The sequence below is a fragment of the Thalassophryne amazonica genome, chromosome 6, assembly GCF_902500255.1.
Source record: "Thalassophryne amazonica chromosome 6, fThaAma1.1, whole genome shotgun sequence".
Classification (NCBI taxonomy): Eukaryota; Metazoa; Chordata; class Actinopteri; order Batrachoidiformes; family Batrachoididae; genus Thalassophryne; species Thalassophryne amazonica.
In genome coordinates, this window is record NC_047108.1 from 35169712 (window position 1) to 35197289 (window position 27578).

Sequence of the window (27578 nt, forward strand, 5' to 3'; positions counted from 1 at the left end):
AGGAAAAGCAATCGTGGACTGTGGATGACTGGATGAAAGTCATATTCAGTGATGAATCTCGAATCTGCATTGGGCAAGGTGATGATACTGGAACTTTTGTTTGGTGCCGTTCCAATGAGATTTATAAAGATGACTGCCTGAAGAGAACATGTAAATTTCCACAGTCATTGATGATATGGGGCTGCATGTCAGGTGAAGGCACTGGGGAGATGGCTGTCATTACATCATCAATAAATGCACAAGTCTACATTGATATTTTGGACACTTTTCTTATCCCATCAATTGAAAGGATGTTTGGGGATGATGAAATAATTTTTCAAGATGATAATGCATCTTGCCATAGAGCAAAAAATGTGAAAGCATTCCTTGCAAAAAGACACATAGGGTCAATGTCATGGCCTGCAAATAGTCCGGATCTTAATCCAATTGAAAATCTTTGGTGGTAGTCGAAGAAAATGGTCCATGACAAGGCTCCAACCTGCAAAGCTGATCTGGCAACAGCAATCAGAGAAAGTTGGAGCCAGATTGATGAAGAGTACTGTTTGTCACTCATTAAGTCCATGCCTCAGAGACTGCAAGCTGTTATAAAAGCCAGAGGTGGTGCAACAAAATACTAGTGATGTGTTGGAGCGTTCGTTTTTCATGATTCCATAATTTTTTCCTCAGAATTGAGTGATTCCATATTTTTTTCCCTCTGCTTGGTCTAAAAAAGTAACCATTTTTTTTTCCTGATTTCTTAAAGTGTTTCTTAAAGCCAGAAAGTTGCCATTTGAAATGACTTTAATTTTGTAGAAAAAAAATAGAACACAGACATGACACAAAACTAAACAACTGAATGAACATCCTCCGAGGCTGGTGATTCCATAATTTTTGCTGGGGGTTGTAGCACCAAATCACAACAGAGTTGCCTCAAGGCTCTTCACCCAAGTAAGGTCTAACCTTACTGACCCCCAGAGCAATAGTGGTAAGGAAAAACTCCCTCTGAGGAAGAAACCTCAACAGACCAGACTCAAAGGGGTGACCCTCTGCTTGGGCCATGCTACAGACATAAATTACAGAACAATTCACAAAACGAATATATAGAAAAAGCTGTTGGTGCACAGGACATGAGGGTCTCCAGCACAAATAAAACTCCCATCTCTGGATGGAGCTGCACCTTAAACAGAGAGAAAAAACTGAATCAGGCATCAGAAAGACAAGAAATACAGTATAATTTGCCAGCATTAAACAACAAGAAAAACAGGAAATACTAAGGTGATCGCCGGCCACTAGCCCTAAGCTTCACTAAAAGACCCAGAATTTAGGTAAAGTTGAGGCCGCGGTACGCTGTATTTCCTAATAAAATGAATTAAAAGAGTAAAAAGTGTAAAACAAAACTATACCAGTATGATGGCCATACGAAAGGGAAAATAAATGTGTCTTAAGTCTAGACTTGAAAGTCTCCACAGAATCTGACTGTTTTATTGATGCAGGGAGATCATTCCACAGAACAGGGGCATGATAAGAGAAAGCTCTATGACCTTCAGACTTCTTATTCACCCTAGGGACACAAAGTAGTCCTGCACTCTGAAAACGCAAAGCCCGGGCCGGTACGTAAGGTTTAATTAGGTCAGCTAGGTAGGGAGGTGCCAGTCCATGAACAAATTTATAGACTAGTAGCAGAACCTAAAAATCTGATCTCACTGGGACAGGAAGCCAGTGAAGGGATGCCAAAATGGGTGTAATGTGGTCAAACTTTCTGCTTCGTGTCAAATATCTGGCTTTAGTATTTTTAACCAATTGGAGAGCTCTAATGCTGGACTGCAGTAAACCAGAAAATAGAACATTGCAGTAGTCCAGTCTAGAAGAGACAAACGCGTGGATCAGGGTGTCAGCATCAGCCATAGACAGGATGGGATGAATCTTCGCTATATTTTGCAGGTGGAAGAAAGCAGTCTTCGTAATATTTCTAATGTGGAGGTGAAAGGACAATGTAGGATCAAAAATTACCCCAAAGTTCCTCACTTTGTCAGTGTGATGTATGACACATGAGCCTAGGCTAAGCGTTAACTGGTTAAATTGATGCCGATGTCTCACTGGACCAAGAACCATCATTTCAGTCTTATCACTAGACATCCAACTTCTCACTGATGCAAGGCAATCTTCTAAGGATTTTATGTGAACGAGATTACCAGCAGTTAATCAAAATTACCAGCATTACCCAAAATCCTTTGGGCCACATGCTGTTCTTGTTCCACTAATAAAATAAAAGATCTGTGCCAAATTTTATTGTAATCGGATATTGTTTATTGTAATCGGATAACAAGCAGTGTCGTAATCCAGTAATTCCCAACAAGCTGCACCTTAACCAAATGCTTTTGGTAGCCATCAACCAGCTTCAGGCATAATTCTGGCCAGATTTTTCCACTCTTCTTGGTAGAATTGGTAGAGTTCATTTACATTGGTTGCAGGGGTGGAGCTAGACGTTTTTCCTTGGGGTGGCCAGAGGGTGGCCAAGGCTATTTCAGGGGGTCCACAGATTATGACAGTTTAATTTGTTTCTCGGACAATCAACTGCAATCAGAGTTACTACATTGTTAATAAACTGCAAATTAAATACAAAAGTCTCATCTCCTATGTGCGTAATATTTAGCTACTTTAATATATTTCAACAATGTACAAAATGTAAAACAACAATCTTTCAACAGCACCAACACCATGATACCATTTTGACATGAATGAAAAAGCGCACACACACACACACACACACACACACACTGGACTGCTGATGCCAGAGCTGAGTTCTGTCTTTGCTTGATCTGTGCCTGATTTGCTTCTTTTTACAAAGAAGTGATGTATCTTGTCCCCCTGTCTTTTCATTCTCAAGTGGTTAAAGCGTAATGGTCAAGTGGTTAAAGCGTTGGGCTTGAGACCAGAGGATCCTCCGTTCAAATCCCAGCCTGAGGGCCCTTGGGCAAGGTCCTTAATCCCCTAGTTGCTCTCAGTGTGTAGTGAGTACCTTGTATGGCAGCACCCTCACATCAGTGTGAATGTGAGGCATTATTTGTAATGCCCTTTGAGCGTTTGATGTAGATGAAAAAGCGCTATATAAATGCAGTCCATTTACCATTCAACTGACCTTGTGAAAAAGTAAGCAAGTCTTTTGTTCCTCCTAGTATCACTTACAATTACACAATGTTATTAAATCTCCACTTCCAGCCTAAAAATGTCAGGACAAATAGAAAATTAATATTCGGAGTTTTCGGCTAGTTGACGAGTATGGCTACGTGATATGGCCCTTTTTGGAATGCTTTGGACACCACTGTAATAAGGTGTTATTGATGTAATTCACCAGCTTTCTTACTGTCACTGCTCCCACTCTTCATTCACTCTATACTTCACTCCACCGCAGCTAACACAACAGCACCGTGGTGAAGTCCAGAGCTTTTATAGAGAACAGAGGAAGAATAAAGTAGCTGTATTTCATTCAGCCCTTGCATCTTCTCATTACATTTCATATAAGCTAACAGAGCATGAATCATCTCGCTGTCTGCTAGTTTCATTTGTCTAAAATCACCGGAGAAACGTGTATATAAGGCAACCCAAATTAAAGTCGAAATGCCGCTTTTAACAACCTTTACCTCATTTCTGGCGTAAATTACAGTCGTTTACTCACAGATATAACTTTGATGTCATTAGTAGTCCACGGTTCGGATGACATGCACTGCTCAGGTTCAAATCTGCCTCGAAGATTTTTTGTACACAGCGCCAACAGGATGGACCTAGCGTTAATATGTGTCACAGATTTCAAAATGCAGTTGGCTCTTTTCGACCAGATGTGCGGTGCCGTGACATGTCAGTCATCCAGGGTGGCACCTGGGGTGTCCAATCAGATTTCAGGAGCGGGGAGTCCATTGCCACCCCGACCTCCCCGCTAGCTCTACCTATGATTGGTTGGTTTACTGGCACAGAGGTTTTTAAGCGTAGTCCACAAATTTTCAATAGGGTTGAGACTGGCTTTGGGAAGGCCATTCCAGAAGCTTAATGTTAGCCTACTTTATCTGCTTTGTCCTGTTGGGACACCCAATTGTGGCCATATTTCAAACGTATGTAGCTGCTGATATGAGGCGATGTTGAAGAATTTGGAAGTGGTCCTCCTCCTCCTCCATTATCATTATTCCATCCACTTTGTGCAATGCACCAGTATCACTGGCAGCAAAACAGCCTCAGAGCATGACACTACTATCTCCTTCTTTGACAGTCGGTACAGTGTTCTTAGGTTTGAAAGACTCACGTTTGCTCCTCCAAACATACCTTTTGTTACTGTAGAAAAATAGCTCAATTGTTCTCTCGCATTTGGTTTGTCCATGTGGTCAGCTGCAAACAGTGGTTCCCAGGGTGTCCTTGCAAATGCTAACCAACTTCCTATTGTCTGTGGGTGACAATTTGGGTCTTCTTCCAGACCGTGGCTGTTAAGGATTGGCAAAGTGGTGGCACATCCGACTAACATGTACTTACGTATTGTTTGAACTGATGATCTTGGTACCTGCAGTTGTTTTAAAATGGACCTTCCCAAGTTGTATCAATCTAGAATTCTCCTTCTTCTGTCTTCACTGAAATCCTTGGACTTTCCCATTGTTTTGAGTGTTGCTCAGTCCAGTGACTGCTGTCAAACACATCCTTTTATGCTGGCAAAGAAAAACTACCAGTTGTAGTCAATCATGATCACTAATGAGGAGTTAATAGGCCTTGACCTTGTCATGCTAAAAGAGATTGTAGAGCCTTCAGCACCACTTATTTAAAGATTTAAATGAATGAATGTATGTATATATTTGAGCCTGTATGTATAATTTTGACCTTGTGCGGAGTAGGGATGGGCAATATGGCCTAAAATCCATATTCCAATATGCATTGCAGCGTCTTGCAACAGTGATATATATCACAATATATAAATTATAATAGAGCTATTTCAGAAAAGGTTACATAGAACCTAAGGAAAGCCAAACCACTAAACTGCTGTTTATCCAAGTCTTTTCAAGCTCACAAAATCTAACTTCATATGCCAGCAACATCTGTGCCATGTGACAGGGTCTTCTCCAAAACTGGAGAGGTAGTAACAAAAATGAGGAACAGACACAAGGCTAACACCACTGAAATGATTTTATTTTTAAATAAAAACCTTTGAAGTGCCCAAATCCCCATCATTTTGTACTACTGTTTCATAACAGTCCCTAGTTCCACCAGCATTTCTCAATTTATATCTCTAATTACATACAGTATTTTATGATGCCACAATCACATTATAACACAAGTATATTATTAATGTTTTTAAATGAAAATATAGTCAAAATTTCAAGATGCACGTAGAATCTTTATTGTTTAACATACTTGAGTGCCTTACTGTTTCATGACACCTTGCCCTTTATTGTTCCATGCAAATTCTATGTTTAAAGTAGACCTGCATTGAAATAAATGCAGTCAGATCTTTGGACCAAAAAATGACTTATATTTACACATAAGATCCTTCTGAATGTAGTAAAGTAAATCTGCAAGCCCAGATTTGTCATTCAACGGAGAAATCTTAGTTTAAAAATGACAGATTTACAGCTAAAATTTAGCCCTCCACAAAACTGTCATCACACCTGGGATGCTGCCGAGACGTCAGGGAAAAGACCCTATCCCAGCATGCATTGCGCAGGCCAACTGTAATTTGTGGATTTACGTCAGTTTGCATCTGCACCTTTTTCTTGTCTTATACGGAAGGATCTACTTTTTTTAAAACTTCATATTGTCTTGCGGCACGTTTGGTGAGTACACATTTCTTTTATTTGTGCTTGAAAATTATTTTGGGGGACTTTTTCATACGCCCGTTTGATTGAGTGGTGTTGTCTTGAAAATCTACTGTCTTTCGCCTCCGGTGTTACCGTCGCGGGGTATGGAGGCGGGACCCGCAAAGAATCCAAGTCATTAAAAAGATATAAACCTCTCTCGGTGGCCACAGAGCTCTGCGGCTCCGATTACCGAGACGTGCGGCGCTGCGGAAAGTCTGTCCTTGCAACAACAGGTGTCACTGGCCGCTCCACATCAAAACAGCGAGCATATTCTCTGGACTTTTGTCAAGTTGGCTGCACCTCCATTCAGTAGACAGGGACGTGGTGCCGGCTGCACAGCAGACACGGGGGTGAAGTGAGTGGCCCGCTTCGGCGTTTATCGAGCACGCAGACTCAGTAAGTGCATCGGAGGCAGAGAGCGAGGCGTCGGGGAAGAACGTCGCCTGCTGTCGATGTCGCCGCTGATCTGAGCATGCAGAGCTGTATCTCACATTCATTGCAGCTTACTTTTGGATGCTGAAACCAGGATGTGTATAACAGTAACATTACTAACAGATAAAATCAATTTCAATGTGGGATCGGACTGAAGGCGGGAGCGCTCCATCTTCTGCCGGACGTCACTGCAATGACCCGGATGTACAAACAGTTTTCGCTCAGGGCCAAATTTTAGCTGCAAATTTGTCATTTTTAAATGAAGATTTCTCCACTGAATTACAAATTTGGACTTGCAGATTTACTTTACTGCATTCATAAGGGTCTTATAAATACATATCAGCTATTTCTTTCTGAGATCTGACCACATTTATTTCAATGCAGGTCTACTTTAAGATTGGCCAGCAGATGTTGCCATATTTAATTGTATCAAATGCTTCAAAACACTGAACCGTTTCAACACAATTAGGCATATTGGGGTCTCGGGTGACTCACTGCATTGTGGGAGAGGTCAGAGTTCATTAGTATCAAACACAGTAAATGTGAGTGAGCGGCCATTTAAATCCAAGTAATCTCTCTCTGTTTATCAGTATTTTGCGTATGTCTGTTGCCAGAAGCTGTGGTGATTCCAGCTTTAGTAGTGTATCTTAAAGTTGTTGCAGTTAAAAGCTTGTTGTTGGGATCGAGCTGATGGCCCACCCCGAGGCAAGCTACCATCTGTCCCAGCCCCTGCCTCTTGGCACTGCCTTGATGCGCTTAGCTGAGTGTACCGCTGGGTCAGAAGCATTTACTTTGAAAAAATTAGTGTTCAAAGCATGCCAGGTCGGCTGCAGCTAGGAATAATTGGAATAGGACTCCGGTTCTATTTTGTGGGTTTTCTTCTCTGATCTGACGCCATGATTAAGGGGGACAGCCGGGGCCATTTGCATTGTGCCGCTAGAGATCAAATTCTTGGGCTGGCGCAAGAGGGACGAAAGTGAAAGCATTTGCCAAGAATGTTTTCATTAATCAAGAACAGAATCAAAGGTTCAGAGACTATCAGATACTGTCGTCATGCCAACCATAAATGATGCCTACTAGCAATCTGGCTCTGTTATTCCCATGACCCGCCAGTCAGCGTCCAGGAAACCAAAGTCTTTGGGTTCTGGGAGGAGACGGAATGGTACCACCAGGAGTGGAGCGTGCTGCTTAATTTGGCTCAACAGGGGAAAGCTCACCCAGCCCGGACACGGAAAGGATTGACAGCTCTTTCTCGATTCTGTGGGGGGTGGTGCATGGCCGTTCTTAGTTGGTGGAGCAATTTGTGTGGTTAATTCTGATAACAAACAAGACTCCGGCATGCTAGATAGTTTTGTGGCCCTGTGCGGTCAGCATTAACTTCTTAGAGGGACAAATGGCGTTCAACCATGCGAGATTGTGCAATAACGTTGGCAATTGTGACAGTAGCGAATAAGAAAGCAATCATGTAAACTCCACCTGTATTGTTTAAGCATGCAGCAAACCGTGTTGTTTGGTACCCGTGAACGTTGACCTGGAAGTGCTGTAGGCTTTTCCAGACATGCACACTCGTAACCGCGAGATGGCTGATTGCTTCATATTGATTCAGTGGTTCAAAAAGCTTCGGTTTCTCCATCATTCGTAGTCGTGTTACCTCTTGTAGCCGGAAATGATGCCTCACATACTCTACAGTTTGCTGCCTCTCGTCAGTTGGCTTAAATCCAAACCAAGTCCAAATAATGGATGTTGCACCAGTCTTTTTCACCAGCTCCTCCGTTTCACTCTCAGCCATGTTGGAGCTCCTGGCTCTAACTTCCACAGGTTGCGAGTTGTTTGCATCAATGCTCTTGTTCTTGTTATTGTTGCATTGCTACCACCTTCAGTCCGTTAACATGCATTACCGTGATAGTGCAATAGAATTAAAATTTCTGTTGTAGGCCAATTTTGTCACGTTTATATCGCATATTGTTTGTAGTAATGTGGAGTAGGGTAGACCCAAAATAAATTCAAACGTATGCACCCAACTGTTATTGTTGTTTTTTTAAAGTAATTTATGATGTAAGCTGTACAACCATTCTGTCAAAAGAACAGCTCAAAGACGTCATTAAAAGCCAAAAATTACCATGACATTCATGCCCATGATGAGGGTATGTAAACTTCCAACCACAACTGTATTGGCATAAATCCAAAATAAATGGCATTATTGGTTGAGAAAGAATACCAGCTCAACCTTGATGTTTTTTCACCACTATGATGTCAAATCAGCCAAAGAAATAAAGGAGAACATGCATATTAATTATTAAAGCATTCAACAGTTTCTGGGCTAAAATCTGTTTTCTTTCACTTGAAAATTCTGAACAACCCTTTTGATGGGGTAAACTGTGGGTGGGTGTTTGTGTGGGGGAGGTACAGTTCAGAGCTCATTGGTGCTACAACTAGCAATAATTTTCTGTTTATTAATATTTTTTTATTGATTGATTAGTCGTTAGGTTCATAGTCAGAAAATGTTGAAAAATGCAGATCAGTGTTTTCCAGAGCCCAATATTGTATAGGAGCATCTGTGCTAGGTATGGATTAGAAGTCCCCAAGTCCCGATGGGAGACACCACCTAATGACAGGGCTAAGAACCTGTGGGACTTCAAATCCCAAACAGACAAGCGCTGTTTGGAACAAAACAATGCAGACTATATATTGTCCAAATGCTCAGACAGTTAGCAGGATTCAAACCCATGTCTACATTTTGGCAGGCCAGCTCCTTACCCACTGAGCTATCTGCTCTACTGTAAAACAGAGAAATGTGGAAAACTGTATTTGAAAAGCTAAATGGGGATCATACGATGTTTTTTTATACATTACTTTTTAAAAAGTATCAGAATGGTTGTTAAACTTTTTTCAGTTGTTTTAGCAGTTCACAGCCAAAAATTAATCATTGACTTTATCCTGCTCTGCGAGTTCTCATTAAATGTAAGTATGAAAGTTGGCAGTACTTCTTTGTAGCCTATTTGATTCAACTGACCGAGCTGCTCTCTGGAATATCCTGAGAATTTGAGTCCCTAACAACTTTCTGGATATCATATTCAGCCTATCCACATGTACTGTGAGTGCTGTGTGGAGCTGTGCTAGACTCCCTGATTTTTCTTGTTTGTTTGTTGTTTTTTTTTTTGTTGTTTTTTTTTGTTTGTTTTCTCCCTCACATTCGTCGGGGGCGATAAGGAATCTGAGGACCTGGATTTGCATGTTTGTGAGACTTGAGCGCTAATTGCTAGGAGTTGGTGCATTGAGGGATTTCTGGTTGTTTACGTAGCTCGACTGGCCATGTTTGCACATTTAGTGCTTGTGAATCTTGCCATGTTAAACTGTTGCCCCTCCCTACATTAATAAAGAAGCAGGTCTAGTGACCACTTACATAGCTCTGTGTAATAAAAATGGCGGACATTAGCAAATTTCCAGAAATTTGCCAGCCCAAGAAATGACATTCAAGGTCTAAAATATTCTCTAACCAAGAACATGGGTGGACTTGAATAATCAAAGATCTAGCCTTTTACAGATGATGATCCCTTCAAGCTGCTAAAGAGATTGAACGAGAGTTCCTTCTGCTTGATGAGGAGGAGGTTGGGTTGGTTTAATGACAACTGCTGTTTTTGTTTTTGTTTGAATAGAAATGTAGTTATTCTTACTTCATTTGTGGTATTTGTTATGTTGGTATGATATTCTTGTGGTCATTAATCCTTCTCTTTGTCTAGAGTGTTACCAAAGAGCGCAGTATGAGGCTTGTAGCGCAGCATAAGGATACCACCCAGTTGGCTCAACAGATCCACCATGTGCTGAACTTCTGCCACTGGGCCATTACAACGGGTAGCAGCACAGCACTGCTTTACAGCAAGAGGCTGGTATGTTTCTCTTTGCCTGCAGACATTTAACTGAAGTCACCTGTGTATTACCACACAAAATGAAATTTACCTCATTCTTTTTATAATCACTCTACAACCAAGAAGTACAGTATACTGGGCTTCAATAGAACTTTGTTGTGCTTTAGAAGAATTGTGCTTTCTACTTTGCCAGTGACCTTTTTTTTTGCCATATTGATTAACTTATTTATTTTTTAACATTATTTACACTTTAGCCTGTAAACTAGTCTACAATTATCAAACAACAGGTATAGATGGTAGTCCATCAGATAAGGGGTACACATTGTGTATATAACATTTAAATGTAAGTTTATACCAGGACGTCATAGGCTTTCTCCAAGATCTTGAAAGGTTTTTCGTCAGTTCTTGATTACAAACTTATAGATTATTTCACCTCCATTGTGGTGGTGTATAGGGAAAAAGATGCAGACAAAGTGTCACTGCCACACTACTTACACAGGTTTTTGCCAGTGTCCGGCAAAACCAGGTTTTAGACTATCTGAAACCCAACCTTGTAGATTATACAGTAACTTATATAAATATTTAGACAGTGACAGTTTTTTCTGTATCATTTTCCTCTATACACCATCACAGCAGAGTTGAAATAAATAGTCTATATGTGTTTGTAGTGTAGACTGTTAACTTTAAGCAATTTCACAAAAGTTTCATGAATATCTAGGAATCATGGTTGATTATAAAACATAGTGTCTCCATTGTGAGAGCCCATAATTAATTGGATAAAAGAAATTAATTTATTGGCTACGTGAACATTTCCATGTCACTGAGTATTTCTTGGAATTAATTTGCATGAATCATTAAATTAGACCTGCATTGAAATAAATGTGGTCAGATCTCAGAAAGAAATAGCTGATATGTATTTATAAGACCCTTATGAATGCAGTAAAGTAAATCTGCAAGCCCAAATTTGTAATTCAGCGGAGAAATCTTCATTTAAAAATGACAAATTTGCAGCTAAAATTTGGCCCTCGACGAAAACTGTTTGTACATCCGGGTCATTGCAGTGACGTCCGGCAGAAGACGGAGCGCTCCCGCCTTCAGTCCGATCCCGCATTGAAATTGATTTTATCTGTTAGTAATGTTACTGTTATACACATCCTGGTTTCAGCATCCAAAAGTAAGCAGCAATGAATGTGAGATACAGCTCTGCATGCTCAGATCAGCGGCGACATCGACAGTGGGCGACGTTCTTCCCCGACGCCTCGCTCTCTGTCTCCGATGCGCTTACCGAGTCTGCGTGCTCAATAAACGCCGAAGCGGGCCACTCACATCGCCCCCATGTCTGCTGTGCTGTGCAGCCGGCACCACGTCCCTGTCTACTGAATGGAGGTGCAGCCAACTTGGCAAAAGTCCAGAGACTACGCTCGCTGTTTTGATGTGGAGCGGCCGGTGACACCTGTTGCTGCAAGGACAGACTTTCCGCAGCGCCGCACGTCTCGGTAATCAGAGCCGCAGAGCTCCTTGGCCGCTGAGAGACGTTTATATCTTTTTAATGACTTGGATTCTTTGCGGGTCCCGCCTCTGTACCCCGCGACAGTAACACCGGAGGCGAAAGACAGTAGATTTTCAATGTGACACCACTCAGTCAAACGGGCATATGAAAAAGTCCCACAAAATAATTTTCAAGCACAAATAAAAGAAATGTGTACTCACCAAACGTGCCGCAAGACAATATGAAGTTTAAAAAAAAAGTAGATCCTTCCGTATAAGACAAGAAAAAGGTGCAGATGCAAACTGACGTAAATCCACAAATTACAGTTGGCGCGCGCAATGCATGCTGGGATAGGGTCTTTTCCCTGATGTCTCGGCAGTGTCCTGGATGTGATGACAGTTTTGCGGAGGGCTAAATTTTAGCTGTAAATTTGTCATTTTTAAATGAAGATTAATGTCTTTACAGTTGTATTATGTACTTACATTGAACTTAATAATAAAATCATGCACTCACACTTTTAATATATAAATGATTTACTACCCCCTGCTGGATTGTCATGTGACTCCAGAATGTAAATATCAATGTCCATTGTTCAGTGTTGTTAACAAATATATGTAGCTTTTCTAAAAATATTAGTCCTGTCAGCATTCGGTTTTGGCGCCGTTCATCTTTGACCCAAAATGTACAAACATACCAAATGGCAAATGTCAGCTCTCCCCAGTTTGTTCGTGATGAAAATTTGCCTACACGCATACAGAGCTTTTTGTCTTTTCTGTAGTCTGCTGTAAGTAGGTGCTTTTAATTTGACAAACAGAGACTATGGCAGAAGATATTAAAAGCACTACACTTTTCATATATGGTACGGGAGCATGACATTTAAGTCACTCATGGTAACAGCAACACAACACTTAACTGACTCAATTGAACTACAAAAACACAATAAACCCAGTTGCCCTGGCTGTGTGTTTGGGGTCATTGTCATGCTGGAAGACCCAGCCATGACCCACCTTCAATGCTCTTACTGAGGGAAGGAAGTTGTGCCAAAATCTCGCAATACATGACCCCTTCCATCCTCCCTTCAATATGGTGCAGTCGTCCTGTCCCCTTTGCAGAAGAGCACCCCCAGAGTATGATGTTTCCACCCCCATGCTTCACGGTTGGGATGGTTTTCTTGGGGTTGTTCTCATCCTCTAAACATGGTACGTGGAGTTGGTTCCAAAAAGCTCTATTCTGGTCTAATCTGACCACATGACCTTCTCCCATGCCTCCTTTGTTCACCAGTGACCATCATACAGATGGTCACTGGTGAACTTCAGATGGGCCTGGACAAGTGCTGGCTTGAGCAGGGGGACCTTGCTGCCCTGCAGGATTTTAAACCATGACAGCATCATGTGTTGCTAATGTAATCTTTGTGACTGTGGTCCCAGCTCTCTTCAAGTCATTGACCAGGTCCTCCTGTGTAGTTTGGAGCTTTCTCAGAATCATCCTTACCCCACAAAGTGAGATCTTGCATGGAATCCCAGACCAAGGGGAGATTGTCAGTTATCTTGTGTTTCTTCCACTTTCTAATAAATAATCACAACAGTTGTCTTCTACCAATCTGCTTGCCTGTTGTCCTGTAGTCCATCCCAGCCTTGTGCAGGTCTACAGTTTTGTCTCTGGTGTCCTTAGACAGCTCTTTGGTCTTGGCTATGGTGGACAGGTTGGAGTGTGATTGATTTAGGTGTGAACAGAGTCTTTTATACAGGTAACAAGTTCAAACACTTGCAGTTAATACAGGAAAAGAGTGCAGAATAAGAGGGCTTCTTAAAGAAAAATTAACAGGTCTGTGTGAGCCAGAATTGTTGCTGGTTGGTAGGTGTTCAAATACTTATTTGCAGCAGTAACATACAAATAAATTATATTAAAAAAAAAGTCATACATTGTGATTTCTGGATTTTTTTTTTTTTTTTTTTTTTTAGTGGACATGCACCTAAAATGAAAATTTCAGACCTCTCCATGATTTCTAAGTGGGAGAACTTGCAAAACCGCAGGGTGTTCAGATACTTATTTTCCTCACTGGAGATGTGCATGTGATTGAACTGGAACTGGTTCAATCCGCATTTATGGCGGCGCGCAGGAGTGCAGCAGCCTGACAACTCTTTCGTGCTTTGGACCTACTTTTGACTTTTTTTTCTTTACCTCTACTTTTAACCATACTCAATTATGTGTTCTACGAAGTACAGCAGAGAGGAGCTACTCCTGATTGGTATGTGTTATGGCGAGGCAGACTCCAGAGTTTTAACCGAAACTTTCCACCGGAGATCCCACGACCAGCAAGCAGCTTGGAGCTTACCTGGGCCAAACAAAGGAGGAGGCGGCATAGGAAGAAGGGCTGCAGAGCCAGTGTCCAGGCTAGGCTACGGAGAGACCTGCACAGACCAGCGTTACCCAGCATCTTCCTCACGAACGCCAGGTCACTGAACAACAAGTTTGATGAGCTGTCGGATCTGACCTGAAGATGCCATTCCACAGCTCCAGGACTGCTTCCAAACTACCAACTGGGACATCTTCACACAGGAGGACCTCACGGATGACACATCCACTATACTGTTTTATATTAAAATGTGCATGGATAATGTCACGGTGGAGAAGAGGGTTAGACATTAGCCAAATAAGAAACAGTGGGATGAACAGTGAGGTCAAACAGCTGCTGAGAGACCGGGACTCTGCTTTCAGGTCTGGGAACATGGAATTGTACAGCTCAGCCAGATCCAACCTGAAAAGAGGCATAAAATGTGCAAAGGCAGCATATGCAAAGAAGATTGAGGGGCACTTCACGGAGGGGAACCCCCGACGTGTCTGGCAGTGCATTCGTGACCTTGTCAACTTGAACACTTCCTCTTCTAATGCCACCACCACCAACACGAGCCCAAACCTAGCGTTGGAGCTAAATCGGTTCTTTGCTAGGTTTGAAGTTAGTGAGGAAGAGAGTGTCCCCATGCTGCCACCCACTGACAATCTGGCCCTCACTGTGAGCACGGAAGAGGTCAGGCGGGTGCTCCGGGGTTTTTACTACCATTTTTAACCTCTCGCTGGCTGCCTGCACAGTCCCGAGCTGCCTAAAATCTGCCACTATTGTGCCTATCCCCACGAGACAGTTGGTCAGCAGTATGAATGATTACAGACCTGTGGCTCTCACTTCAACTGTGAAGTGCTTTGAGAGGCTGGTGCTGAGGCACATAAAATCCTTACTGCCACCAGCCTTGATCAGCACCAGTTCGCATACAGAGCCAACAGGTCCACAGGTGATGCCATCAACACAGCCCTCCACACAGTGTGTCAACATCTTGAACAGTCTGGCAATTATGCGAGGATGTTGTTCATCGACTTCAGTTCTGCTTTTAACACACTTGTTCCAAGGAGACTGTTCAAACTGCGCAGTCTGGACATTGGCGAGCACACCTGCAGATGGATCAGAGACTTCCTCACCAACCGTCTGCAGTCAGTCAGGATGGGGTCCCACCACTACTCAGTGCTGACAGTGAGCACTGGGGCTCCTCAGGGCTGTGTAATCAGCCACATGCTGTACAATTTGTACACTCATGACTGTGCACCAACCCACACCAGCAACATCTTTGTCAAATTTGCAGATGACACTACTGTTGGGCTGATTCACAACAACGATGAGATGGCCTACAGAGAGGAGGTCCTGAACCTCACTACTTGGTGCTCCCTAAATAACCTGGCACTTAACTCCTCAAAGACAAAGGAGTTGGTGCTAGATTTAGGCAGAAGAGGGAGGACCCCCCTCCCCCTCATTCAGGGAGACACTGTAGAGAGGGCAGTGACTTCATGTTCCTGGTAACATACATTTCTCAGGACCTTACATGGGGCACCAACACCAGTGCCCTTGTGAAAAAGGCACAGCAGCATCTGTACTTTTTAAGGTCACTGAGGAAGGTCAACCTGTCCCAGGAACTGCTGCTGTCCTTCTATAGGTGTTCTGTAGAGAGCGTCCTCACCAACAACATCTTGGTGTGGTACAGGAGCTGCTCTCAGGCTGACAAGAAGGCTCTGGAGAGAGTCAGGAAGTCAGCAAAGAACATCATAGGAGTGCAGCTGTCCTCTCTGTTAGACATCTATAACACCAGATGTCTGCGCAGGGCCAGAAGCATCAGCTTCGATGGTTCACACCCAGGGTACAGCCTGTTCTCACTGCTGCCTCAGGAAAGAGGTACCGTTCCATCAAGGCTCGCACATCCAGACTCACCAACATGTTCTATCCAAGTGCAATACGGGTATTGAATGCACATTAGCCTACAGTCTGCACTATTTATTGCATTTATTTTTTATAAAGGTGAATGCAGTGAATGGTACAGACTCTATTTATATACACCTACTGGCTCCTTTGTAAATACATGTATATATTCTTATTTATTTGTCTTTTTATATTTACTTTTACACCTTTGCACTACTGGAGTTGTCTTTTAATTTAGTTGTACCTTGTGTATAATGACAATAAAAAGCATTCTATTCTATTCTACAACCCCTGGCAAAAATTATGGAATCACCGGCCTCGGAGGATGTTCATTCACTTGTTTAATTTTGTAGAAAAAAAGCAGATCACAGACATGACACAAAACTAAAGTCATTTCAAATGGCAACTTTCTGGCTTTAAGAAACACTATAAGAAATCAAGAAAAAAAATTGTGGCAGTCAGTTAACTGTTACTTTTTTTAGACCAAGCAGAGGGGAAAAAAAATATGGACTCATTCAATTCTGAGGAATAAATTATGGAATCACCCTGTAAATTTTCATCCCCAAAACTAACACCTGCATCAAATCAGATCTGCTCGTTAATCTGCATCTAAAAAGGAGTGATCACACCTTGGAGAGCTGTTGCACCAAGTGGACTGACATGAATCATGGCTCCAACACAAGAGATGTCAATTGAAACAAAGGAGAGGATTATCAAACTCTTAAAAGAGGATAAATCATCACGCAATGTTGCAAAAGATGTTGGTTGTTCACAGTGAGCTGTGTCTAAACTCTGGACCAAATACAAACAACATGGGAAGGTTGTTAAAGGCAAACATACTGGTAGACCAAGGAAGACATCAAAGCGTCAAGACAGAAAACTTAAAGCAATATGTCTCAAAAATCGAAAATGCACAACAAAACAAATGAGGAACGAATGGGAGGAAACTGGAGTCAACGTCTGTGACCGAACTGTAAGAAACCGCCTAAAGGAAATGGGATTTACATACAGTAAAGCTAAACAAAAGCCATCATTAACACCTAAACAGAAAAAAACAAGGTTACAATGGGCTAAGGAAAAGCAATCGTGGACTGTGGATGACTGGATGAAAGTCATACTCAGTGATGAATCTCGAATCTGCATTGGGCAAGGTGATGATGCTGGAACTTTTGTTTGGTGCCGTTCCAATGAGATTTATAAAGATGACTGCCTGAAGAGAACATGTAAATTTCCACAGTCATTGATGATATAGGGCTGCATGTCAGGTAAAGGCACTGGGGAGATGGCTGTCATTACATCAATAAATGCACGTTTACGTTGATATTTTACACACTTTTCTTATCCCATCAATTGAAAGGATGTTTGGGGATGATATCATTTTTCAAGATGATAATGCATCTTGCTATAGAGCAAAACCTGTGAAAACATTCCTTGCAAAAAGACACATAGGGTCAGTGTCATGGCCTGCAAATAGTCCGGCTCTTAATCCAATTGAAAATCTCTGGTGGAAGTTGAAGAAAATGGTCCATGACAAGGCTCCAACCTGCAAAGCTGATCTGGCAACAGCAATCAGAGAAAGTTGGAGCCAGATTGATGAAGAGTACTGTTTGTCACTCATTAAGTCCATGCCTCAGAGACTGCAAGCTGTTATAAAAGCCAGAGGTGGTGCAGCAAAATACTAGTGATGTGTTGGAGTGTTCTTTTGTTTTTCATTATTCCATAATTTTTTCCTCAGAATTGAGTGATTCCATATTTTTTTCCCTCTCCTTGGTCTAAAAAAGTAACCGTTACTGACTGCCACAATTTTTTTTCCTGATTTCTTATAATGTTTCTTAAAGCCAGAAAGTTGCCATTTGAAATGACTTTAGTTTTGTGTCATGTCTGTGATCTGCTTTTTTTCTACAGAATTAAACAACTGAATGAACATCCTCCGAGGCCAGTGAGTCCATAATTTTTGCCAGGGGTTGTATTCTGTTTGTCTGTTGGATCACCAGTCACAGCTCGATAGTGGTGTGTAACAGAGAAGGACTTTAAAACAAGAAAACATCACATCTATGCTTGAGTTTTGTTTGTTTCTTCTGGCATTCTGTAGTTGAAATTTCATGTAATCTTTTTCAGAAAAAAAACATTACTATACTATTCCACAATGAAGCAATCTAACTGGTAATGCACCAGACAAAATTTAGAGTTTCTCCAAGTACAGTCACAGACTTGTATATCTCCTTCACAGTTGTTTGGGTGTTCATTCAGTTATTTAGAACAGCTGACTTCAAACATCTTTACCATACAATACCATACTGTTCGTGTTCATGTGTCCAAGAAAACTGGTTTTAAAAGTGATGATTTGTATAAAAATAATCTGCATGTAATTTGTTTTGCCCAATTACATGCTCTGAAAATGAAGGCACAGTGTACCCTTTGGCTTCTCCCTTGTTTCATTCGGGGTTGTCACAGCAGACCCGAAGTGGATCTGTATGTTGATTTAGCGCAGGTTTTTATGCCAGATGCCCTTCCTGATAGAACTCCTCTAAATAGAAAATGGGCAAGGGTGGCCTTGAACCAGGAACATTCCGCACGGGAAACGAGCACACTTAACCACTTGGCTACCACTTCTGCCCTTAAAGGCGCAATATGCCCAAATGTCCATAATTATTAATATAATATTTTGCTCAGTCCTTTGAGTTTTGAACTATCAGTCTACAATAAAATTGTACATGCACACACACGCACAGAGAGAGGGAAAGAGAGAGAGAGAAAGGGCGATAAAGACCAACTTTTCATACTCCTTGGTAGGGGTGTGATGAGATCTCTTGTCACGAGATCTTGCAATATTAAAATGTGATGATATTTCTCGGTAGTACGCAGTAGCTATCTTGGAGAGTAGAGCCATGTCTTTTTTCCAGAGTACTTCAGATTTTTTTTGGGGGGGGGGGGGGGGGCTTTTTTCTGAGCGCTTCATTTTTTTTGAAAATCTAGACTTCTTAGTAGCTGCTGCATTGCCACTCACTGGAGCTCCGGAGTTGAGCAAAGTGTGCACCCTCTGGCACCTAGCAACAACTCTTGCAACTTCCACACAACTCTGTTTGTAAATAGTTAGGACCATGTGTGTTGGGGAGGGAGGGTGGGACAGACAGAGAGAACCTGGGAACACTGCACACATCCATTACTGCTCATCCTTGCTGCACATATAAAGGCACACGTTATAATGTGTGTACTGTGTTCTGTTGTTCTTCTGAAATACATATCTGCCTTACTTTGATTTGGTACTGCATTACTTTGATAAAGCACAAGTGTATTGTATCGTTGTGTTGTGAGAGGCATGGCTTAAGGGCAATTTATTGAGAGCTGTAGCCATTTAGCTGAGCCTGGAAGAAGACCCAGACGGTCACCCTCCTCTAAGAGGAAATTGGCTCATATAAGCAGGTACCACCAGTGCACAGGCTTGCCATGAAATGGAAGCTGCTGGAATATATGATAATTGGACTTCTGTTGCTCTGGTAGTAACATTTGTCAGTAACTGACCACACTTGTTGTTTGTATGTGTATGCATATTTGTAGATCCTATTTCAACTGCGACAACTCTTCAAGGCGAGACTGGAACCTGCACCACAAGCCAATGGAGTTGTGCGCTTTTTTTGTGATCCCACATTCTGGGCCAAAAATGTGGTAAATCTGGGTGAGAACAATGTATATGTGTTTTCTTTATCCATTATTATATAGTAAATATTAACAGCTTTATAATGAAATGTTCCATTCTTAACATGCTGACACGCTCCATTGAAATATGGTTCACCTGATAGTTGTTATAGCCTTTATATGTTTAGATTTTCAGGACACCAGGTGACATTATGTGCAACTGCACCAGTGAAAAGTTTGAAAATTACATAACTCCCACGTGTAGCTGAGTGGTGTGCACTTGCCATGCCCTCCGAAGAAAAACGATCAGTTCTGTATAGCAGGTGTATTGTTTGCAGCACTGCTGATTTTCTTATATTAAATTTTGTAGGTAATTTGGTTATTGAAAAGCCGCCGCCTCCTCCACCACCACCCAATGTGATGGTTGGGGGACCACCTATCTCACCAGGCCAAGGTCTTACAGGCAAACATCCTGGACAGATCAACCTTGCCCAGCTTCGCCTGCAACACATGCAGCAGGCAGCCTATGCACAGCAGAAGCAGCAGCAGCAACAACAGCAACAGCACCAGCAACAGATCCAGCAGCAGATGCGCATTGCCTCCCAAATGACACAGACACACCCAAGACAGGCGGGACCACCAATGGTCCAGCAGCAGGTACCAAATGCCCTTCATCACCATAAAGCCGATTCCAGTGTTTAACGCTAATGACTCCTCAAAGTCTGTCAAAAAATTGTACAAAGACAAAACGGAACAAAAAACTCCAGCTATGTAGATATATTTCTGTTGATAAGCCTATATTAAGTCATTGGCTGTATAATTATCAGCTTAACATTAACTCATATTATTAATAAATAGGATATCACAGTAAAACTAAGATGAAAAGACATTTTACTGAATGTGGAGTACTAGAAAACGTTTACTTTCTGCATGCAAAATCAAAAATGATCATGTTGTTTCTCATCTTAGATATGCGAGTGACATGATGTTGCCTCCTATGATTTGCATTTACACACTGTCTTTAAAGAAGAATGTTGTCGTTAGATGACAGTACTCCAACAGTACTTTTTATTGTAGGCTAAAACTTATATTTTTATTGTGATGAATGATTAGCACAATAATAAAAAAAAAAAAGCCTCCTGGTTAAGAATACTTATCTTTTTATGAGTACATTTTACACATTACTACATTTGGATGAATAATTTATACATTTATTTGCCTGTCAAAATAACCTAGCTTTGTCAAGAATCATATATTCAGTGAATGAAAGTGATAAGTTCATCTCAACAGGGCAGCTTATCTCGACAGAACACCGGTGTCGCAGACTAAACGGTCCTCCCTAAAAATCGTTTTGCCCTGCCTTCGCTGCGCATGCGTCATTAGCCACGGTTCACGGATTATCATCCCGTTTCTGCTTAAAACTGCACTCCAGTCATCATCTCTCAGCGACAGATATCTGAAGCTTTTGTACAACAATCATTTCCACATAAATTCAACATTAAAAGATGGATGAAGCAATCAGAGCGCTACACGGGTTGCTAGCTGATACGTTGACTGCACGTCAGTCATTTCAACACGTCAGAGTTTTGCAGAGTTTCTACTTAAAACCAACTTTAGAATGATTTAAGAGTTTTTACCATTATCATCTGATGATTAATAATGCCATTAACCCATTTGATTGCTTTGGGCGAAGAGAATTCCTCTCAGACATGCTGCTGGGGTCCAAAATGACGCATCGCTTTGAAAGCAGGTGAACTGATTTCTTTTTGGGGGGTGGGGGATTCGGTCTGGGACACCGGCCTGATTTTGTCTGGACATGATTTATCTGGGTGTCTGGTTGCCAAATTAGCCCCCAAATGGCTTAAATTCTCAGAGCTTCTGGCCATGGATGCTGTCAGAGGCTGCCTAAGCCCCCAAATCCCCAGCCAGACTTACAGTGGCCTCACCATTACGCTGTCAAAAAGTTTTTGGTAAGAATGCTGAAAGTTGATAATCTGTTAGTGCTGAAATGACATTTGAAGAAGGAAGAAAGGCAGACATTCATCAGAAACATCTCCACTGTTTGTAGCTGCATCAAGCTACCATTGTTTGTGCTCTCTGCTTTGTTTAACCCTCTGGGGCTGACAGCATCATATACGACGGCTGAGACCAAGCTTTATAACTTTTTAATGATATGAGATAGAAACTTACTTTTTTTGCTGAAAAGTTAACTCCGCTGACTTTTGAGCCACCATCCACCATCTTTGTACTCCTCATAGATGCTGTGTGATGACGTGAGCAGTGTGAGTGTCCAGTCGGAATTGGTTCACTGTCACATGATTTTTCAAATCCAATCGTAGGGCAGATTCACCTCATGTGGCACACCAAAGATTGTTTTTAGGAGTGATGTGTTACTAGTTGGCCCGTTTGAATAGCCCCCTGGCTGCTCCAATGCGCCCTGCGCCATTACGCACAGCGAAAGTGAAAGTCAGCAGACGGAGAGCCTCTCATACAATCTCACACACTCAAACAGTGTGTGAGTATCAGGATTGCTCGACTAGTTTTCCTGTGAATGTTACTGGATAAGCTGGCAAGCTCTCTCGCTCCGGCATTTACCGGGGGAGGGGCTGCTCCTCAAACTGTGAATGAGCCTCGAAGTGCGAATGTTGCTTTCAGAGCAGGAGAGAACAAACACACAGTCAACTTCATAGTAGAAGTTTGTGATGTGACCTTTGTGTAATGGCAGACAGAAATTGGTTTGAGATGAAGACAAGCAAAACGCATAGAACCTTTTTGTTGTACAGTCTTTCACACAAGAGCCCAAATTACCTTTATAAAGTGTCAAAACAGTTGTTTATTATAGTTTGCTGTGTGTTTTGAATACATGTGTGTAAAATTATTTCCGCTTTACTTTTTTCCTTTCTTATTTCTGAATGTAAACCTTTATTACACTTATAAAACACAACTATAGCATATATATATATATATATATATATATATATATATATATATATATATTTTGAAAGTACAGGTTGTCCTGAAAAAAGAGACATAAAACTTGATTGTGGGATGCAGGGAGAGCTGTTAACAGCAATAATAAAACATTTATGCCAGGCGAGTGAACTGTCCAAAAAATGCCGTCGGACCCCAGAGGGTTAAGTTTGTGTGATCTGATCCTTATTATCCTCTGCTTACTGTGGTATGGTTCTTTTAACTGTGATGCAGAAGGCAGAATAGTTGTAGTATCCTGAGAAAAACTTTGTGCATCAATGTGAAACTTTGTCCACGTCACTTCAGTTTTAATTCTATTTGTCAGGACCCTCCTTTGAAACAGACTGAAAGAAGAAACCCTGGCCAACCTCCTTGTGATTTCTACAACCCCTGGCAAAAATTACGGAATCACCGGCCTCGGAGGATGTTCATTCAGTTGTTTAATTTTGTAGAAAAAAAGATGATCACAGACATGACACAAAATTAAAGTCATTTCAAATGGCAACTTTCTGGCTTTAAGAAACACTGTAAGAAATCAAGAAAAAAATTGTGGCAGTCAGTATCGGTTACTTTTTTAGACCAAGCAGAGGGAAAAAAATATGGACTCACTCAATTCTGAGGAATAAATTATGGAATCACCCTGTAAATTTTCATCCCCAAAACTAACACCTGCATCACATCAGATCTGCTCGTTAGTCTGCATCTAAAAAGGAGTGATCACACCTTGGAGAGCTGTTGCACCAAGTGGACTGACATGAATCATGGCTCCAACACGAGAGATGTCAATTAAAACAAAGGAGAGGATTATCAAACTCTTAAAAGAGGGTAAATTATCACGCAATGTTGCAAAAGATGTTGGTTGTTCACAGTCAGCTGTGTCTAAACTCTGGACCAAATACAAACAACATGGGAAGGTTGTTAAAGGCAAACATACCAAGGAAGACATCAAAGCGTCAAGACAGAAAACTTAAAGCAATATGTCTCAAAAATTGAAAATGCACAACAAAACAAATGAGGAACGAATGGGAGGAAACTGGAGTCAACGTCTGTGACCGAACTGTAAGAAACCGCCTAAAGGAAATGGGATTTACATACAGAAAAGCTAAACGAAAGCCATCATTAACACCTAAACAGAAAAAAACAAGGTTACAATGGGCTAAGGAAATGCAATCGTGGACTGTGGATGACTGGATGAAAGTCATACTCAGTGATGAATCTCGAATCTGCATTGGGCAAGGTGATGATGCTGGAACTTTTGTTTGGTGCCGTTCCAATGAGATTTATAAAGATGACTGCCTGAAGAGAATATGTAAATTTCCACAGTCATTGATGATATGGGGCTGCATGTCAGGTGAAGGCACTGGGGAGATGGCTGTCATTACATCATCAATAAATGCACAAGTTTATGATGATATTTTGGACAATTGAAAGGATGTTTGGGGCTGATGAAATCATTTTTCAAGATGATAATGCATCTTGCCATAGAGCAAAAACTGTGAAAACATTCCTTGCCAAAAGACACATAGGGTCAATGTCATGGCCGGATCTTAATCCAATTGAAAATCTTTGGTGGAAGTTGAAGAAAATGGTCCATGACAAGGCTCCAACCTGCAAAGCTGATCTGGCAACAGCAATCAGAGAAATTGGAGCCAGATTGATGAAGAGTACTGTTTGTCACTCATTAAGTCCATGCCTCAGAGACTGCAAGTTGTTATAAAAGCCAGAGGTGGTGCAACAAAAATACTAGTGATGTGTTGGAGCGTTCTTTTGTTTTTCATGATTCCATAATTTTTTCCTCAGATCTGATGTGATGCAGGTGTTAGTTTTGGGGATGAAAATTTACAGGGTGATTCCATAATTTATTCCTCAGAATTGAGTGATTCCATATTTTTTTCCCTCTGCTTGGTCTAAAAAAGTAACCGTTACTGACTGCCACAATTTTTTTTCCTGATTTCTTATAGTGTTTCTTAAAGCCAGAAAGTTGCCATTTGAAATGACTTTAGTTTTGTGTCATGTCTGTGATCTGCTTTTTTTCTACAAAATTAAACAACTGAATGAACATCCTCCGAGGCCGATGATTCCATAATTTTTGCCAGGGGTTGTATTAAAGGAGATGAGGCAGAATATTCTGCTTTAAGTCGCTTGCAACAACTGGGTCAAGATGAATTAAAGAAGAATTGACGTTGCTGCCTGAGCATTCTTTAATACAATCTATGATTGAATGTATGTAACAATTTTAGTTTCAATAAATGTTGTTGTGAGCTGATTATTTGGGTGTTATTGTGATTGTCTAATATTGTGGAAACATGGTATGTAAAAAGTAAAAATATCAAGGTCTAATTCAGTTAATTCCAGAGCTATTTGGTATATTTAGACTGACAAATAATGCCATCTATAATCCCATAATGTAAAAGCAGCTCCCGAGTGCCCAGCTTTTTAAGGTGATTTTTCCATTTCATTACTTTGTTAAAAAAAATCCTGGCAAGAACCCTGCATATATGCATGTGTGAGAGAGAGAAAAATGTGTGAATGTAAGGCATCACTGGAAAGCACTTTAACCATAAAAGCATGATATACATAAATGTAGTGCATTTAACATTATAAATTATAAACCTGGGCCCCTGTATGTTTTTGTGCTTGTGATATTTTTTCACTAGCCGCCAAGGCTCATCAGTATGCAGCAGCTCCCCAGAGCACATGGGGGTATGAATGGTGGGCCAGGTCCCCCCATGTACCCGTCCTCACACCACATGCGTTTACCAGGTCCACCACAGAATAGAATGGCCACGGCCCAACCCCGACACAATGGACAGCAATATCCCTCCATGATGCAGCCTCAGCTACAGAGGCAGGTCAGTATAACTCTGCTTCTATTTTCACCATTTGGAAATGGGAAAACTGATATTTGTGCAGTGTTTGGAATGTTTTTGTGGTGATTTTTGTATTTGTGAAATTACTTCATTGCTGCATTTTTGTTAAAAAATGAGCAGTTATATTAATGTGTAAATGTTGATAAGTATGTTGTTTAATACTAAAAGTATGTTTTTCTGAGATATCTGGCTAATTCGTAGCTACACGGTTGGTCTGTTGGTCTGGTGCAACTAAGGAGATTCTGTTTCTCTCTCTCTCTCTCTCTCTCTCTCTCTCTCTCTCTCTCTCTCTCTCTCTCTCTCTCTCTCGCGCACACACACACAAATTCCTCTGTCCATACTACAGCACAAGTACATATTTACTTATTTGCACTGGGGATTTCTCCAGGGATGGTATTGAGCACTGAATGAATATGTGCTTTGAGGAGCGTCAGCCAGAGAATGCACAAATGAAGGATGTCAGCCAGTCTTTATTTTTATGTGAAACCAGTTCAAAAGCTCCATGCGGGGCCTGAATGGAGGTGAGCAGATGAATGTGTTCCGGCAGGGTGTCCTGTTGGTCTGCTCAGAGAAGCTGTGGTGGTTTGCAATACAGCAAAAAAGTTGCCATTGCGAGCTGTCCCCGGTGGTTCAACAGAATGTCCCTTGGGAGATGCTGTGCCATTGGGCTCAGCTGCCTACTGGCTGCAGTGGAGGACAGCAGTGTCCAGGTTTATCACAGCACACAGAAAAAATGAATTCAACATATCAAGTTCACATGTCTGAAGTTATGGGGATGTACGAGAGGGGCTCTAAAAAAAAAAAATCCTTTTGCTGACTTCTGCTGAATGGTGAGGAGGACATGGCCACTCTGAACACTGCCAGGCAGCAACTGCTTTGGAAAAGCTGGGGTGCACCATTTCTTGGCCCAGTGGTGTCCAAAGTATTCCAGAAAGGGCCGAGAGGGTGCAGGTTTTCTTTGCAGCCACTGACTCCAGCAGGTGATTTCACTGATGAACTCATCCCACCTGCTCAAAGTGATGTTAATCAGTGAAATCACCTGCTGGAGTCAGTGGCTGCAAAGAAAACCTGCACCCTCTCGGCCCTTTCTGGAATACTTTGGACACCACTGTCTTAGCCCATTACGGTAAATTAGTTGCAAGTGCACGGTATTAGCGGAACAAACAGGTATTCAGCACTGCTGCTGCTACAAAACAGAGCTGCAGTGCATGTTTTAAAAGCACATTAACATTCTCATCAGTTTTAAATATGCAGCAACTCTCATTTATTTAGACAGATTATTATCAGTGCACATCAGTGTTACTCTGTTTCATAAGTATGATGTCGATGGCAGTGCTTTGTCTGTTAGTGCTGCCCTATGGTGCTGCAACAATGAACAGTTTATAAACACTCCAAGTGTGCAGCAGGTCTGTTCCTAATGAGTAGCACATGTGATACATAAACAAGTTTTTCTCGTCATTATATCTGTTTTTTTCTCCTGCTAACAGAGAGAGTACAGGTACATAGTATGACTGGCAAAGGGTCTGACCACTCCCTGAGTAAAGATCCTTAAACAAAACCAATAAAATAAAATAACTGAAAGCTTTTTAAAGTCACTATTATGCTGAATTGGCCTAGTTTTGCAACTACAAATCTGCATTTAGTGGAATTAACATCATATTAAAAAAAAGGTTTATATCTATCTATAAAACAAGAAGCGTCTGTGAGTGCGAGTATGTGGCTTGCATATCTATTTGGCAGATTGGCCTCAGCTTTCAGATATGACTTGCACATAGCATGATGATGTGCATCCTTTTTTTATGAAAAAGTTGGGAATTAATTTTTTTAAATCTTTATTTTGAAACCTTTGTTTGTGACGTTGCTTGAGGAAGGGCATCCGGTGTAAATCCTGTGCCAGTTCAACATGCAGATCCACCTTGGAGCAGCCAAAGGGGCTTACTTTTTTGTTTTGATTAACATTGTAACATTCATACTTTCAAGATGGCTTGGCTCGCTAATGTTACTGCTAGCAAAGTTAAACATCATCCGATAGCTCATGTTGCTTGCACCATTTCACAATATAACATTTAATGCCAGAATCACAGCAAATGCTTTTACTGTGAAACGTATGCTGTGAGTGTTCCTTGTGACTGAGTTCAACTTGACAACACTGAAGAGAGACGTTGGCTAAAATCAGTGTTTTGATAATACCAACAGGTTTTCCACTATTTGTACAACGTTTCAGTAAGTACATAAGCTGAATAAAATCTTATATTTGTTGCGAGT

At 41.4% G+C, this 27578-nt stretch overlaps 1 protein-coding gene across 11 annotated transcripts in view; it reads left to right on the forward strand.

Annotated features, from left to right (window-relative positions):
- The window catches only part of trim33 (tripartite motif containing 33), a 204632-nt gene that overhangs the window by 103755 nt on the left and 73299 nt on the right, over nt 1-27578 (forward strand). For all 11 annotated transcript variants that reach the window (XM_034171970.1, XM_034171976.1, XM_034171974.1 and 8 more), the window contains exons 7-10: nt 9983-10129; nt 19396-19513; nt 19844-20130; nt 25101-25295. In XM_034171970.1, the coding sequence (XP_034027861.1) occupies nt 9983-10129; nt 19396-19513; nt 19844-20130; nt 25101-25295 (747 nt within the window). The remainder of the gene's footprint in view (nt 1-9982; nt 10130-19395; nt 19514-19843; nt 20131-25100; nt 25296-27578) is intronic.